The 17,212-nt window shown below is 53.1% G+C and overlaps 1 protein-coding gene across 1 annotated transcript in view; it reads right to left on the bottom strand.

Annotated features, from left to right (window-relative positions):
* STPG1 (sperm tail PG-rich repeat containing 1) overlaps positions 1-17,212 on the bottom strand; it is a 40,390-nt gene that overhangs the window by 6,135 nt on the left and 17,043 nt on the right. Inside the window, exons 5-8 of the mRNA XM_081308448.1 lie at positions 16,440-16,541; positions 12,758-12,928; positions 7,712-7,820; positions 4,023-4,188 (exon numbers count right to left, since the gene is read on the bottom strand). Of these exons, the coding sequence (XP_081164574.1) occupies positions 4,023-4,188; positions 7,712-7,820; positions 12,758-12,928; positions 16,440-16,541 (548 nt within the window). The remainder of the gene's footprint in view (positions 1-4,022; positions 4,189-7,711; positions 7,821-12,757; positions 12,929-16,439; positions 16,542-17,212) is intronic.

Below are 17,212 nucleotides of genomic sequence, written 5' to 3'. Positions count from 1 at the left end.
TCCCCTAGGAGAGGCAGGAGGTTGACAGGGGGCTGCCACTCGAGCTCCTGGGCCAGGGTATCTGGGCCCAGCACACCTGCTGCTCTTCCTTCCTTTGTTCCCCATCTGTTAGATTTCCAAGCCTTCAACCTGCCCCACTCCGGAAGGGGACTGTGTCTGATTCAGCTGTGGGACCCTCAGGGAGGACACTCGCTGAGCCTCAGAGGAACGCAGAGGACTGAGGCAGCAAAGGAGCCAGACCCCTGAGCCCCACCCAAGACTAAGCCTCAGCCAGGGGCGTCCTGTGTGGTGGTGGGGCTGGACATGCAGACCGGACCCAGGGCACCGACACAACTCTGTCGTCAGGGGCTTTATGAGCGTCCCCTTGAGAGCAGAGCCACCTGCTCTCACCCCACGGAAAGGAAGCAGCTTTCAAAGGCTCTTGTTGGCCCCCAACAGGATGAAATGCGTTGGCAGCTTCCAGCTGAGCTGCTTGCAAATCGCCCAGAATAATGAAGGGCTTGGAGGACCCGGCAGGTCACTGCATCCGAGACCCTTGGGACACTCCCAGGCACAGATTCACTCTGCCTCAGGGGTTCCCAGGGCTGGGAGGGGTGAAGGGGCAATTTTTCTCAACATTAAAGGGCAGCGATTTGCCCCTGGGGTGGAATGTGGTATCTGTTCAACAGGCAGCGGGTGACAGATGACAGTCGCTTGGGAAGAAGCCTCCCATATCTAATTGGAAATCCAGAGGTTCTTCAGCGGGGTGCAATGTAATTACCCAAATTGCAGCAGGGCCAGTGGGCCTGATTCTTTGGCTCTGGCTGTGACACTGCAGCGTGTCTGTGCAAAACCAGGGGCTTAGAGACTCCAGGAAGCAGCTCCAGGTTAGAAGGCCGTCCCTGGGCGCCACCTCCACAGGCAGGTGGGCCTTGAAGCTGCACCAGGAGGAGCCGTTTTGATCTCCAAAGCCCTTACCCTGACCGCCCCACTCCCCTGAGTCACCCAGGACCTAGAGAAGGGACACCTTGGCCGACACCAGAAGCTGATAAATCCTCTTAGCTTTGAGTCAGCAAGTGGCACAGCGACGCCCCGGGACGCACTCTCCAGCCGAGGAGCTCAGGAGGGCTGGCACAACACACTGCCGGCCCTGGCACGGCATCGGCCCTACAGGGGCTACCCCAGGAACACAGGTGGGTGCGAGGACCTGCTCGCAGACTGGGCCAACCCGAGCTCAGCGGCCACGTCCTCTCATCCTGGCAACACGTCACCAGGGTTCTTCCCCAGTTCACTGCGATGAGTCACAGAGCTCTTACCCCAATTCCCAGAGATGAAGGAACCGGAGCTCCCAGGAGCTAAGTAACCTGCCTCCCCCTGTCCCCGGGGCTGGAGAGTGGGGACGGTGGGAGGCCCCAGGCCCTGACCTCAGAGCTGGCACTAACCCCCTGCCATGCTGCCACAAGGTCTCCCTGGCAGACACATTGAGCAGGCACCTCTGAGCGCTTCAGTCTTTCTCCTGCTCCCTGGGCTCTGCTCTTGGGGGGTCACACGGGATGAACTCCTCAGGGGGAAGTCCACCTGGAGAAAGCAGAGCCCCGAGCTGTGTTTGTGAGCTGTGACCCCAAGGATGGGGACCCTGGAGGTCCACAGGTGACCAGGCTGCTATGGACAAAGTCTGAACAAAAGCCGCAGGTGTCTGGGGAGGAAGCAATGCCCAGGCTGACCCCCCACCATGGGGCCCAGGCTCCTGTTCCCCTGCCCTCCAGGACACAGCGGGAAATGAGTGGCACTCGACAGGTAGGAGGCTTGGATAGTCCTTCAACCTTTCCTTCCTATTCCACTGTCTCCTTCATGGCTCAACGTAAACAGATGGACACTCTTCTAGAATGGTCCAAGGCCTATCCATTTTGTCTTCTTGTTTTTAAGTAAAATTGTAGATTCTCACCTCCGTCCTTTCTTGTCAACTTATAAGCAGACATTTTGGGCCTCTCCTATGTGGTCCAGGCTGGCCTCAGTTCACAGCCCCCTTCTGTGCTCCCCTGAGTGACCTGGCAAACAAAGCTGAGTCCCAAAGCGTCAGATGTGAGCAGGTCCCCTCTTCACTTGTGGAGAAGGGAGGCCCGGGGACATGGTGTCTGCACAGGGGACCAGCGCACAGGGCTTCCCTGCTGGACAAACCCGATCCTCCATTCACGAAGCATCACAGAAAGCCAGTGAGCACCCGACACCCCAAACACACAGGGCCACCCATGGCCCCACTGGTGCCCCGTGTGGGGGGGTATGGCTACATGACCTGGGGTCCCACGAGAGCCAGCATGTGACGCTGCTCCTCTGCCTTACACTGGGGTTGTTCCTGGGAGGACCTGGCTGACGTGGCATCCTGTTCGCCTGAGCACCCACAGACCTACGGAGCCCGCTGAGTGACAGGCGGAAATGCCACCAGATGGGAATGATGAGAATGACTTCAAATTGCTGCTCCAAACCTGAGCAAAATCCAACCAACCAGGTAAAAGGGCTAAACACGAAAGGTTCTCTGCTCTCCTGTCTCCTGTGGCCATTTTCCTGGAAGAAGCTTCCCGATTTGTGTTGGGGCTTGAGCTGCCATTTCAAATCCCAGCTGTTCCTGATGACCTCTGTGTCCCTGGGATGTGGAGCAAGGCCAGCTGCAACAGGAGTGACGGGGGGCTTCCTTATTTGCACACCCCAGGTGACCGAGGGCTGGGACACCACACGGTGCCGCAGAGGCGAGTTCTCCTGTGTCCACCGAGAGGGAGTCGCAGCTGTTTCCAGTTCCTCCTCCCGCAGGCCTTGCAGAAGCCCGAGGAGACGGACTCTCGTCTGCACTGAAGCCTGAGGCTCACTCTCAACCACTCTGTTGACCTGCAGAGCAGGGGACAGCTGGCACGTGAAGGTGACCCAAGCCAGCCTGCAGCAGGAAGTCTCTGACATTTGGAGGGGCCTGCTTCTGGAGACTGGGAAGGGGGGCCGAGCTGCAGGCCCCAGGAACCACAGGGCAGGAGGGACTTACCTAGTCGCCGCCCTCTGAGGCCGAGGCCCTTCTCCAGATGCTGTTTGAAGTGGCAGGTTCAGGACTTGCTCCTCTCCCTAATCCCTGTCCCCTCGTCCCAGGCTGACCGTCAGGGGATACTCGGTAGTGCCAGCCCCTGAGTTACCTAGGCTTCTGACCCACTGTGACTGTGGCCTCCAGCACCCGCCTGACCTCTCTGGAGAGACCCAAGTGGCTACACCCGCCCAGGGGCCAGCCCTGCTTGGAGGAGCAGCAGAGGGAGGGCTTAGGGGGTGACGGACCTTATGCAAATAGTTCTAGAAGCTCTACCACCATCTAAGTGTCTGAGGAAAGTAACACTGACTGTGTGAGGTATTAAACGTGAAGATGCGACGTCTCCTCTGCTTTTCAAACCTGTGCTGATATCAACTCACCATTTACCCCTAGATGCCTAACATGTATTTTTAATTTTGAAAGCAGCCCCACAGGCTTGAGTCACCCCACTGGGCAGGTAGGGCATGGAGGCTCACAGAGGTCGGCATATGGCCCAAGGTCCCACAGCCCAAAACAGCAGAGCTGAGGTTCAAATTCAGCAGGTTTGACCAAAAACTCAGAGAGCCTCCTGCTCCTCCTATGTCCTGCCGCTCCAGGGAGACTTTACACTGCAGAAACAGAACCCTGTCCACAGCGGATGGCACACGATGTGGGGAATGTGGGAAGATCTGCACAGTCCTGAGCCTGGGGCACCTCACGGGAGCTAAAGTCTTGCATCTTCTATGAAGTAAGAATATTTATTCCTACGACAGGGTTATCATGATAATTGAGTGAGATTCTAAGTTCCTGGCACAGAGCAGTTGCTCAATAGATATTATGCATTGGGCAAGCATGTACTGAACACCTACTATGTGTGTCTGCAAGAGTCCCTGGTACTGAATCCTGCTCAGTAGTGACATCTCTCCCCTTTCTGCCCACATTAGGATAGTGCCCCCAAACCACCTTGCAAAACGAAACTAGCAAAAGAATAATCCGGACTCACGGAATATGGGTCTTCTTTGGAACCCTGGTGAAATCGTTTGGGTTGTAGTAACCAGGCCCTGGGCCTGTTGATGTCAGTTTTAATCCACGATCAGTTTTTGATTTAAAGCAAGACATTAACGACTTTGGTGACTGCTTCACAAGGGATTCGTTGACATCATACTGTCCTAAACAGAAAGAAATTTTAAAACAGAATAAGGAACTCTTCTCAAATAAGTAAAAATTCGTATCTCCCACCTAGGGATACATTTAAGGGCTATAAGGCCATATCACCCCACGACGGTCAAACGCTGGGGCTGCCTGGAACAGTTAAGAGTAATACTGTCTAGTGACACTAGAGAACTGGCCCTGGCCATCACACGCTGGGCTCACCCAGTCCTCACGGCCCTGCAGGGTGGGCATTGTCCCCTCCATTCTGACACAATGACTCAAAGACACTAAGTAACTTGCCAGAGGACTTAGGACATCTAGCCAGGGACTTAGATCAAGCCTAGCATGCTGCTCTACAGAGTAAGAATAACAGATCTCACCAGGCCCAGTGGTGCATGCCGGGGATCCCAGCAGCTCAGGAGGCTGAGGCAGGAGGATCGCGAGTTCAAAGACAGCCTCAGCAACTTAGCAAGGCCCTAAGAAACTTAGTGAGACCCTGTCTCTAAATATAAAAAAAGGGCTGGGGGTATGGCTCAGTGGTTAGGCACCCCCTCAGTGGTTCAATCCCTGATACCTAGATAAATACTTCGGTGGTTGCTTTGTAGTTATTACACAGTAACAGTACTTATTGAACCCTATTATGGAGAGAAAAGTCCACCTGCCTCAAAAGCCCGGGCTTCCCCACCACACCCATCTCAAGACACTGTGAGAGAATCCAATTTATTTGGGCACAAGACTTCAGAGAAGAGGATGGCCTGAGCTGGGGGCAGGGCAGCGGCTGCATCTCCTCAGCTGCCAGGAGCCCTGCAAAGGGCAAGGGGCTGGGCGCCATCTGCACTCGCTGGCCAAGGCCCCGTCGCTCAGAAGTTAAGGAATTACCTGGTGGAACGGAAAAGCTCCAGTCCGAGGAGGTAGCCAGCAACAGCCGCCACCTCATGAGAAAGTGTGAGTAAATCAACAGCCTGAACGTCTGGGCTGGGGCGAACGGGTCAAGGGCCCGGCTGAGGGGACAGCAGCCCTGACAGTGTCAACAAAACTCTCCCAACGCCACACGGAATGCTTGTCAGCAGGCCCACTGTCCGCACCCCGCCACGGCATCTACGCACACACGGCACATCTCAGTGAAAATGGGCAGGATCCAGAAAAGTGGAGTGGGGCACAGCCGTGGTTGGCAGGAGGGTGGGAGAGTGGCCTCCAGTTCTCCGGGCACTGTGAATCTGATCTCCGTTTTAAATAAAATTCACATTTCCGTTGCAAAAGCCCTGGAATAGTAGGGTGCACATTAGCAAGGTGTGATTGAACCCATCATCTCCAGGGAGGAAAAGCAGGTGCCTCAGTGAGGCAAAAGGACAAGTTACCCTGCAGGGCACTTTGGTCACAAACATCAAAAACCTTAAATATTTTACATACCTTTTGACTTAGCAATTCCACTTTAAGCTCTTTGTATAAGGAAGTAATCTTGATTGTACACAAGCGATTAGTACAAGGATGGCCACTGCCATTTGATGCAGATTAGCAATCAATTTTCAGCCACCTGGATTTCTAACAAGAGGGCATTTGTGCCTTCATTGAGGGTCCCATCATACTCTGGAACACTATGCAGCCAGGAAGAAGGGTGTCTTGAAAGGATTTTTTTTAAATCTGGGATTGAACACAGGAGTCCCTTACCACTGAGCTACATCTCCAGCCCTTTTAATTTTTCTTATTTTGAGAAAAGATCTTGAGGCTGACCTTGAATTTGCCATTCTCCTGCCTCAGCCTCCCAAGTTGGTGAGATTTATAGGCATGTGCCCCTGTGAGGGGCTTCTTGGAAGGATTTTTACCACATGAAACATATACTTAATATATTATATGCTGAAATTTTAAAAAGGTAAATGTCAGCGACATTTTTAATATTGGTACATTCCTCTCATATTTCTGTTTTTATCTCTCACACATGAACGCACACATGCACGCACGTACACACACACACACACACACACACACACACACATGCACATTCTAACAAAAAATCTTAAAGCAATATTAAACTGTGGAAAATAATGAAAAATCAAAAAGCAAAAAAAAAAAAAATAAAAGGTAGAGAGAGCCACCTGCCAGGAAGGCAGGGGCGGGGTGTGATCTGAATGTAGCCTGTGAAGCTGAAGGGGCCTGGATTTACACCAGCTGTGGGACCCTGGGCCAGTCACCTGTGTCCTGGGCATCGTTTTTCCCTGTAAAATGGAGATGGAGCAGAAGCAGCCCACGAGTGTGCACCAACACAAGCTCCTGGGCCTGGAGCACTCGGTGTAACCATGAGTGCAAAGCCCCCAGCTCCCGGGGGGTGCCCAGTAGGTGCTAGAACCCCCCCCCCCCACCAGCCAGCTCTGTGTTCTAAAGGTCTGAGGGCCCTTGGGACCCTCCTGGAAGGAAGGAAGGAAGCCCAGATGGCTGGTTCTAGGGGCCCCCACATCCCGGGGCCACCGGCAGGGACTCTGGCCAAGCCCCGGGAACACCAGCTCTGGTCCTCTGTGTAAACAGCAAGGTGGGGCTGTGCCCACGGTGAGGTGACGCAAGGCGGGAGCTTTACCAGGCTGAGCCTCCTAATTAGCGCTGGATTGTTCCTCGGCTGCAGACTGATCTCAACTTTAATCTGGGTTTGGTGGAATCTGACCTGCCTGCAATTTTCTCCACACCCTCCTGCGGAGAGGCCAGAGGCACAGGCCACGCCTCCCCGCCCCCCTCAGAGCTCTGGGGCTCCAGGGTCTTCAGGAGCCCCCTGGGCTGGCCTAGGGCGCTGGAGGCCCCAGACCACAGGAGCTCTGTGCCCCCCTCAGCCCCAGCAGGGGTTGCTTCAGGCAGGCTCTGGCCTAGTCCTGAATCTGGGCGTTCCAGAAGGCACCGGGGAATAACGGGGAAGTGGGGTCCTCACTAAGGTCCTCTAAGGTCCTCTGGGCTTAGCCTGCTGTTTGCTGGCTGGTGACACTGAGTGTCACTCCACCTGTCTGAGCCTCCATACCCTCACCCCAAGACAGGGCTAAATGCACCTGTGACAGGTGAGGGCCTGCGACAGGTAGGGCCTGCGACAGGGGGCGCTGCACGGGAAACCCAGCAAGGAGCTGGCTCTCAGCCCACGCGCCGCCGTCACCCTGCTCCCACTGCTCCGTGACAACATGGCCTCCAGGCTCAGGAGGAAAGGCACCTCAAGGCTGTCAAAGGACCAGGACGTGCCATCTTTCCTCCTGTGTCCCCGCCTCCGCGCCCTGTGATGCACCCCGGTGGGTGGATCTGCACCCATCTGAAGGAGAAGCCACTTCCCCGCTTGGCTGCCCAAAGCCCACCTACCTGCCATGGAAGGGGACGCCAGGACAGCTGCTGGGGATGGGGGTGGCGCTTCCAGAGCCAGTGTAGTCCTCCTGGAGGGGACGCTGGTCTTCCCCCCTCTTCCGTTATTCATTTAGCACCGGATCCTGCTGCCCCCTGCCTCCCCTCCCCCACTCCTTCCACAGTCACTTCCCTGCAGCTGACCCTCAGCCAGGCCAGAGCAAGGCCGCTGCCCACCTGGGGGAGGTCCTGTGACAGTGGTGGTGAAGGAGTCTCTCCCGGTCTTGGACAGGAACCCAGCTCGGGCAGAGACATTGTTCTTTAGCTTGCAGCAAGAGATGGAGGCCTGCGGGGAATGGCAGAGTGTCCAAGGCCTGCCTTCTCCACGCCTCTGCCCTCTTGCCTACACAGTGGCAAACCTGATTACAAAATATTATATTTGACCGTGTCCTCGTTAGAAAGTGACCTGACAGAGGCTGAAAAGGTCCCTCTGGGCCTTTACTGGTATCCCAGCCCAAGTGCTCTAGGTCTGACCCCCAGCCTGTGTGGCCCTGTGCAAGCTGCTCAACCTCTCTGAACCTGACCTTTCTCATCTGTAAAAGGGAACAGATGATCCCTGCTCTACTTGCCTCAGAGGATCATCAGGGGAGGGGGACAGTCAACAGAAATCATCCATAGGAAAGTTTTTTAAGATGTGGTGCTAGTCCAGCACACCTGTAATCCCAGCAGCTCGGGAGGCTGAGGCAGGAGGATCCTGAGTTCAAAGCCAGCCTCAACAACTTAGTGAGGCCCTAAGTAGCTCAGTGAGACCCTGTCTCTAAATACAATCTAAAAAAGGGAGGGGGACTGAGGATGTGGCTCCGTGGTTAAGCATCCCTGGGTTCAATCCCCATTACCAAAAAAAAAAAAAAAAAAAAGTCTAGTGCTACACATACAAACCCTTTTCATTTCATTTTCTGCTATTTTTAATGTTTTCAGGACACTGAGTGCTTCCCATCCCCACCCTGATCCCTAGCTGCATTCCTCACTGTCCAAACAGTCCCTCTCTTAAATGCAGCATGTGGGGCGCACGGAGGATCGTATGGTTCCGACTGTGATCACGTTGGCAAGCGCTCCCTGCCCTGACTTTTCTGGACCCACCAGACATTAAGAATTTTGTCTGATGCCCACAATAGACATTTGGAAGCATCCAATGTGTTCAGAACTCTCCAAACAATAGAAAAAGCAATCTAAGATCATTCTTCTGTTACCAATGAATCATGAATATTTTCAATGCCAGTTTGCAGAAAGCAATCTAAGATCATTCTTCTGTTACCAATGAATCATAAATATTTTCAATGCCAGTTTGCAGTCGGTCTCCTGAATTCATTAGATAACAGACGAAATAAAAACCATACCGTGAGCCCTGTGAATATTTGCTGAATGTGTGCAACCATTTGCTGGGGCGGATGGTCTGATTTTTCTAGATACTCCTCTGTCATAAATATGTTTCTCGAGAAATGCAGATGGCATTGCGATTTGGAGTTGGCCAAGGTGCAGGAATTTAGCTTTTCCCAGGTCCTGGTGGCGAGGCCACATGCAGAGAGGGCAAACAAAGAGACCAGATGGGCAGGCTAATGACTGGAGGAAAGAGGACCAGGTCCACAGGGCGGAGGGAATGACACGGCACCTGGGGAGGAGAAGTGGGGGTCCCTCCCGGCCCAGGCAGAGCCGGGCTGAGCCGTGGCTAACAGGATTACTCTTCTGCTGGGCCACCTGACTCCCCCATTGTTCTCCTGGCCAGAAAAAAAAGCTTCCTGCAAACAAAACAGCGGCTTCAGTTTTTTTCTTCACCCAGACAGAAAGCCACCTAAGGGGGGACATTCTTTACACCCTGTCACAGGGCCATTTCCCCATGCGACTAGGAAAACACTCAGCAGGTTTAAGGAGAATGGCGCTGAGCATTGCCCCAGCCAGAATCCACAACGTGGAGAAGCCCAGGACGCAGCCACAAGGGACTCGGGAGAGGAGGAGATTACAGCTAGTGGTGGCCTTGGGCCATGGAATTGTAAGGGTCCCCCAGAGTGCTGGAACACGGTTCATGATGTGCACATGTTATTTTAGAGTCCCGTTAAATTAACGATGAACAAAAGCCTGTGCCCGAGATGCATCCGTTGGGAGAAAGAAGAAATTCTGACTTGGGAAGTGGCCGCTTCTAGGTGGACACTGTGCAGGGCTGGGGTTTCCCCTTTGATGTCATGGAGAGGTGCAGCTGGGCCCCGGGGAGCGGGCAGTCAGGGAGACACCGGACCCTCAGCCACAGAGCACTGCCACACCAGTCCCGGCTGCTTGTCTCCCAGGTCACCTGGTCCCCTCGGGATGGCAAAGGCACAGTGGCCACACCTTCATTACAGCTTTCTTGGACACACCTTGTCCTCGGCCTGTTAGTTTAACAGTCTCCTTGCTGGTGTCCAGGACCTACCAGAACCACACCAGTCATTCGCCGTGAGCAGCTGGAGAAGCTCAGGTCCCATCACCCCACACTTCCCACCCCCTCACGGTCTTCCTAGGACATGCAGAACAAAGTTCAGACTCCCTACCGGGTCTCTAGGGCAGGCTAAAAACTGACCCCGCTTTCTCCCTTCTCCTGACTCACAATACAAGAGCCTTTGACTTTCGTGTAGTTCCTTGTGGGCTAAGTTCTTTGCTGTCCCGGACCTTTGCACATGCTGTTTCCTCAGCTCTGGCCTCCCTTCAATTCCTGGGCCTCAGCCTTTGAGCCATCTCTGACCAAGTCTGAAGGAATGCTACACCAACCCTTCCGCCCCTCATGAACTCTCTCAGGCTGCACGTCTGTCTCTCTCAAGACCGGCCACACCTGGAGTACCTTGGCCATTTACTGGCTCTTATCTGAGTTCCCTGCTGGAGTCTAAGCAGTGTCACCAGCCTGGCACAGTGTAGCCCAGGATTCGTGCAGAGAGGCCTGGCAGGGCCACAACAGCGTGACCCTGATTATTTCCAGCTTCCTCTCGCGCCCACTGACGTGAAAACGACACCTTTGAGCAACTCCCTTCCCCGCGCTGAGCCTCGGCTTCCTCATCTGTAAGATGGGGATGACTTATTTCATGGACTCTGTGGGTCTTAAATATGATAAATACAAAACTCTCTGATCAGCACTCAGTCCATGAAAAGCACACCACCACCCTCACTCACCTCCACCACCCTCACCTCCACCATCCTCACCTCTGCCACCATCCTCACCTCCACCATCCTCACCTCCACCACCTCACCTCCGCCATCCTCACCTCTGCCACCATCCTCACCTCCGCCATCCTCACCTCTGCCACCATCCTCACCTCCACCATCCTCACCTCCACCACCCTCACCTCCGCCATCCTCACCTCTGCCACCATCCTCACCTCCGCCATCCTCACCTCTGCCACCCTCACCTCCGCCACCCTCACCTTTGCCATCCTCACCTCCACCATCCTCACCTCTGCCACCATCCTCACCTCCACCACCCTCACCTCCGCCACCCTCACCTCTACCATCCTCACCTCTGTCACCATCCTCACCTCCGCCATCCTCACCTCTGCCACCCTCACCTCTGCCACCAGCCTCACTCCAGTTACCCAGGGGAAGACCTACAGCAGAAGCTGCCCAGGACAGCAGCTGCTGGCCACATGTGACCACTGCCCTGGAAATGTGGCTAGTTGAACTTGAGATGTGCGCCAAGTATAAAACATACGCTGGACTGTATTTATTTGTGGCACTGGGGGTTGAACCCAGGGGCACTTTACCACTGAGCCACATCGTTGGCCCTTTTTTATTTAGACATAGGGTCTCACTCAGTTGTTTAGGGCCTCCCTAAGGTGCTGAGGCTGGCCTGGAACTCGGGATCCTCCTGCCTCAGCCTCCCTAGTCCCTGGAATTACAGGTTTATGCCACCATGCCCAGCTCATACACTGGATTTTCAAGACTTGGTGTAAGAAAAGAATCTTCCTTAAATACCTAATTAATAATTTATATATTGATTAGAAGTTGAAACGATAATGTTTCGGATATGCTGTGTTAAGTAAAACACATGATGAACGTTATTTTCTCCTGTTCCTTCTATCTCAATGTGGCTACTGGGAAATCTTAAATGACCTAGCTGGTCTCCATTGCATTTCTGCTGGTCATGCTGGCCTAGAAGGTACCTGTATTGCTTTGAGCACATCATTATTGACTGAATCAGTCACAGAAGATGGGCAGGATCTTTGTAGTCAGAAAATGCATATGAGTTATAAATATCACAATTGAAAATGAACTAATCTTAGACCAAAATAGTTTGAAATGTGGCACAATAAATACCATTAACACTCCGTGCAATGCCCAGCCCACACGGGGCACAGTGCTCTCACATTCGTTGTCTCTTTGGTTCCTGGTACTAACCCTGTAGGGCAAGTCTAATTAGTGCCACCCTAGATGGCAGCTCTGGGGGCAGAAGGACCTGCCTAAGGCCAGCCCACCCATCTCCATGCACCAGGCGGTCCTTGGGGGCCAGGTGCTGTGCTAGACACCCAGCATGGCTATCTCATTTCATATTTGTGTTAACACTATGAGGTGGACACATACACCCATTTTAAAAAAAATTTCTAATTGTCTAGGGACTGCAGGGCTTTGTCTGTTTATTTTCATGTGGTGCAGAGGACTGAACCTCAGACGTGCTGTGCGAGCGCTCCACCACTGAGCTACAGCCCAGCCTGACACATACACCCATTTTATAGATCATTCGACTAAGTCCTGAAAAGTTAAGGGACCTGCCCAGAGCCACCTAGAGACGGGCAGAGCCAAGGTGTGGACCCGACCTCCCTGAATGCACTGTGCCCATGGTCCATGCTGCCTGGCATTGACAAAATGGACACAGTTGGTGGAGCACAGTGTCAAAAAAACAAAACAAAACAGACAGTCTTCTGAAATGGAAAGACAGGGCTTCACATTCCCTACAAGAATCTGAACAGTAAACGTACTGTCTGCAGGGAGAGTGCTAAGGAACGTACCCATCGCTACAGATGAGGAAACTGTGTCCCTGAAAAGTCAGATGACAGACAGGGAGGATTGCAGTCAGTGTCCCTCAGGGCAGAGGCTCCATCCTGACCCCCCTGCTGCTCAGGCTTCTCTAGCTGCAGGAACCCATCCGGTCCTCAACAGATGCTGAGTGACTGGCCAGCTGCACAGAATGCCATCCCCCTGAGCCCACCCTCCCCTCTTTAGCCGACCATTCGTCCACACGCTCTCAGCAGACACATGCGACGTTCTTACGTTGTAGTGGTTTGGTGCGGGGGTTTCGGATTTGAGAACTTTCATGAAGCTTGGCAACTGGAACATGCTAGAACAGGAATTACTGAAGTCTTTCTTCGAAATAAAATCTGATGGGATAGTGTACGCATTCGCCGCAGGATATTTAGAAATGATGGTGCCCAAGCGGACGCTCTGTGAGGAAGAAGCCAAAGGAATCAGCGTTGTCACATAATCTGTGGCCCTGAAGGACAGATCAAAAGGATGGTGCCCAGCCCTGGATCTAAAAGCACCTTCTAAAGGGAGACCACGGGGTAACGATGATCAATCGACCTCAGGCTTTGAGGATCTGCCCTGGGAAAATGCAAGTTTGGACCTGTTCTCCATCTGTAAATTAACCCAAATTATTCATCATCTGTTTGGGACTTGGCAAAAATAATTTTGCCATAAATGCATTTCCACCCAATCCTGTTAAGGTTGACTCATGGGTGGTTGGGTAATCTATATGATGGGAAGTTTTAGACTTTCTTCCCCGGCCGAGACTTTCCCTCTGAGTAAATCCTGCATCTTGTTTCTTAGGTTAAATGGTCCGAGCGAGGAACTGATTCTCAAGGAACTGATTCTCGAGTCTTCAAGGTAGCGGAGGCCAGCCTCCACCCACACCCCCACCCCTCCCATCACTGCCTTTCCTAGAACCCTTTAATATTCCTGCTGTTTCAACCAACCCAGTGCCATTCCTTTCATGGAGACATGATAAACTATTTTCAGTTGAAAAACAAACAGAATCAATGTTTGTCAAATGAACAGGGACAAAAGCCACAGAAACTCAGCGATAACATCGCTTTGCCCCGGCACAGCATGGCATTGGAGTCTGATAAAACATTTCCCATAATTTTATGGTTAAAAGCTTGAGAACACTGCCCCGGGTTTCCCCCGGGTTGACAGGGGTCAATAAACACAAACACAGAAGTGGGGGGAGCCGAGGAATGCGTCCACCCTCCATCTCAGCCCACCCCACTCTGTGCTCAGTGGTGACGGTGGCCAGGCCTGGTCTAGGGACCACCAGAGGTGGGAGTGTCCTCAGCTAGGGCCTAGTCTGGTTCGAGGCCAGCTCTGCCTCCTTCTGATCTAAGAATGTGTTGAAGTTCAGGCCCCATAGCCTGGTCCATCCTTTGCATTTGGCCAATTGTTTACCAAGGACCTTGCACTGCATTTAACCTTCGTGAGAACCCCGAGGAGTGAATATCAAGATCATCCCCACTTTACGGGTGAAGAAATTGGACTTCTGCTCGCTAAGTGGTGGGACCGACAGTCTTAGCCCGGCGGACGACCTGCACCGATCCCCCATCCTAAAAGGAGTAGGTGAAGAGGCATGGTCCCTGACTAACTGCAAATTTATTCCATCGTAGAATCCTTTTGGCTAAAAAGACATTAGTTTTTCATTTGGGGGAAAAATTATTCTAAAAAAATCCCCAGTAGAGGCAAAGTTTCAAAGGTGTTGTCACAGGATTAGCTTCAGAGCACAGCTAGAGTGACTTGCTCGCCCACCCTCCACAGCCCCGGTTCACCTGCGGGGCTGCGGTCTCCCATCTGGCCACACACTGGCATTTGGGAACCTCTCTCCAGCACACACTAACTCCTCCAGTGTCACTCCTGCCGGCACACAGAGAAAGGCCCCCGGTGTCATTCACTTTCCTAGCCAGTCCTGTGAAAAATTCTGGAACAAAGACTTGGAATCTATTAATGGGGCACTTGACACCCTGTGAACACAGAGATGACAGGTCTTCTCGAAAGGCGGGCTGTCGCTGTTCCAGGTGACCAGGAAGTTTCTAAGATTTATAGACCCAGAGGTTTGGGTCAGCCTCACCCACAAGTCACACTCCTCCTGGCCACGGCCCTCTTCCTCGGGTGAGGGCTACTCTAATTCCCTCAGAGTCTTGGGATCCGGAAGTGGAGAAGGTGCTCAATGTGAGGGTCACTGCAAGAAGGGTGGACAGACGGCACTGTCTCTGGGCTGATGCGGGGACACCTGACAGATGGCATCAACACCTGGGGCCTCTGCCCAAGGATGCAGGAACTTAAGTGTTTGGAAACATGAATACAAAGTCCCTCCACCATCCAAGGGAGGACAACTCGGTGTCTGCCTTCAAAAGAAGGGAGCCCCCAAAGGGTTTGGTTCTGAGCTTGGAAAGGCCTGAGTAGATTCCATAATCTCAGAGCTACCCGAGGGCCCCTCTCCCCCAGATGGCCCGGCCTTGTCATCTGGAGGTTAATCCTACAGGATGTTGTTCTCCAATTCAGTCCCCGTCTTGGCACCCAGGAAGAAGGGCAGAGCTCCTCCCTGTGAAGAAGTTCTGGGAGAGAAAACCTAGGTGTTGCCGGAAGTCCTGTTTGTGACTCAGGCGGCAACAATCATAACATTTAGCCTGTTCATGATGCTTTGCAGTTTCAAAGAGCATTTCACTCATGCAATCTGCCCAGCGCCTCCAGGGAGGCTCCGCTTTTATGAGACAACTAGGGCACGAAGGGTGACGTGCTGGAGGTCACATCGCGCTCCACCACCGAGTCAGGATCAGTTCTTAAGTCCCCTCTCTGTGCCAGGGCATTGTAAGATGGCACTTCTTTTGCCAATTGCTTTTGAGCCTTTTTCCTGGGGTGGGGACAGAAAAATAGGTAGGGGCCTTCTGTGTGTGGACTAGCTGGGGACATGTGTGTCCTTGGCCCCTTCGGTAATGGGGAGTGAACTCCCAAGGCGGTTTGCTTCTTGAATGTTCAACTCTGCCAAACTTGACTTCCAATAAGAAGTGGCTACAGTCAGTGTGTTCTGAATGGTCCCTGCATGTGGTTTAAAAAAAGTCAATTCTAATGTCAGGAATCACAGCTCGTCTATGCAAGAGACTAGGATCACCTCTGGAGGGACAAAGGGTACCTGGGTTTTGTCCTCTCCTACCTCAGTCTCGCCCCAGTTTGGTCCTTTCGCTCACTCTATCTATTTTTCCTGCCAATTTATAAATATTTTTAAGGCTGACAGTCCTTTTCTTAAAAATGATTATAAATTGGAATGTGGCTTAGGGGTAGAGCAAGGGCCGACCCTGAGTGAAGTCCTGGGTTCCGTGGCCAGCGGAAAAAAAAAGAAGAATAGGAAATGAACATCTTCCCCAGGTCTGGTCAGGGTCATGGGCCCTTCTTCATGTTTGATTCTTCCATTTGATTGTCTAGAGACCTCCACAAAGAGAAAAATCCCACACCATACAAAAACGAGGAGGAAGAAGCAGGGATCACGATTCAGGCCGCTGCCTGCTTTCTTTTTGGTTCTGTCAGATTTCTCAATAATCTCAACAACCTAGTTAGAACAAGCAAGGGGTCAAAATCGATCTGAGGACGAAATATGGTAAGAGTGACGCTTTCCTGTCATGCCTAAAAATCTCAGGAGGACACCTGCTTGGCCCACTTGATGCCGACAGCCTGGGTTTGGATGATCGGGTCTGGATGTGCCTCTGGCTTCTCTTTCCGCTCTGGCAACGTGTGACAATGGAAAAAGAAAATTATGTTGACACTGGGCCCAATTTACCTGTGTGCGATCTGGGGAGGCATTTCCTCTCCTAATTAGAAGCCAGGCCTCTGGAGAGGAAGGACCCCGTGTCCAGGGTCTGACTCCACACGGCAGGAAGGACTGACTGACCCTCACCCCGGGGACGGCTCTCACCATGGAGGGAAAGGTGCAGGTCCCCTTCTTGGACAGCGAGACGCTGTTGAACACAGGAGACTTGTGGATGACGTTGTAGAACCCAGGACCCGGAATGTCATCCTGAAAGCCAAGAGAAGGCAGCGGCATGAGGTCGCAGCGGCTCCAGGGCGCTTTTCCGCCAACGTGGCATCTGTTGACACCAGGCCTCATTGTCACCCCACGGGACGGGCAGAAATGCCCCTTCTATGGGACGGCAGTCCAGCTGTACCATTTCCCAACTTGCCCAGTGTCTCTCTCAGCGACGGAGCATGGGACAGGACTCCCAAGGACCACACCGAATCGAACTCCCAAAGAATGTTGTTGGGTTTTTTCATGTCATTAGAGAAATGAGGGTACAAAGGGACACCAGATGAGGCCGGTGTGCAGGTCCCGGGTATGGATTGGGTAAGGGGAGGGGGACGGTTTCACGTCGCCACACCCTCCTGACTCAGCTTCCTCCTGGGCCCTTGAGAAGAGAAACCAGGGCGACCTGCCTCCCACGGGAGACTGTTTCTAAACCAGATAAAAGGAGGCCAGCTCCTGGGACAGGTGCTAGATGCCACAGCTGTGCTGGACAGGGACAAGAGCAGAGCCACAGCAGCCAGGCGGCCACTTCTGTGGGACAGCAGTCCAGCTGCACCACTTCCCAGGCTAGTTACCAGGCGTAAGAAAACATCATCGACAGAAGTTGGCCAGGCGAGTGGCTCAAATGACCAGGAGGCTTCACCGTGGCAAGCGTTTACTGAGCACCT

This window comes from Spermophilus citellus (genome assembly GCF_964194105.1).
Source record: "Spermophilus citellus genome assembly, chromosome: 9".
NCBI lineage: Eukaryota > Metazoa > Chordata > Mammalia > Rodentia > Sciuridae > Spermophilus > Spermophilus citellus.
This window is presented reverse-complemented; position numbering and strand designations above follow the sequence as displayed.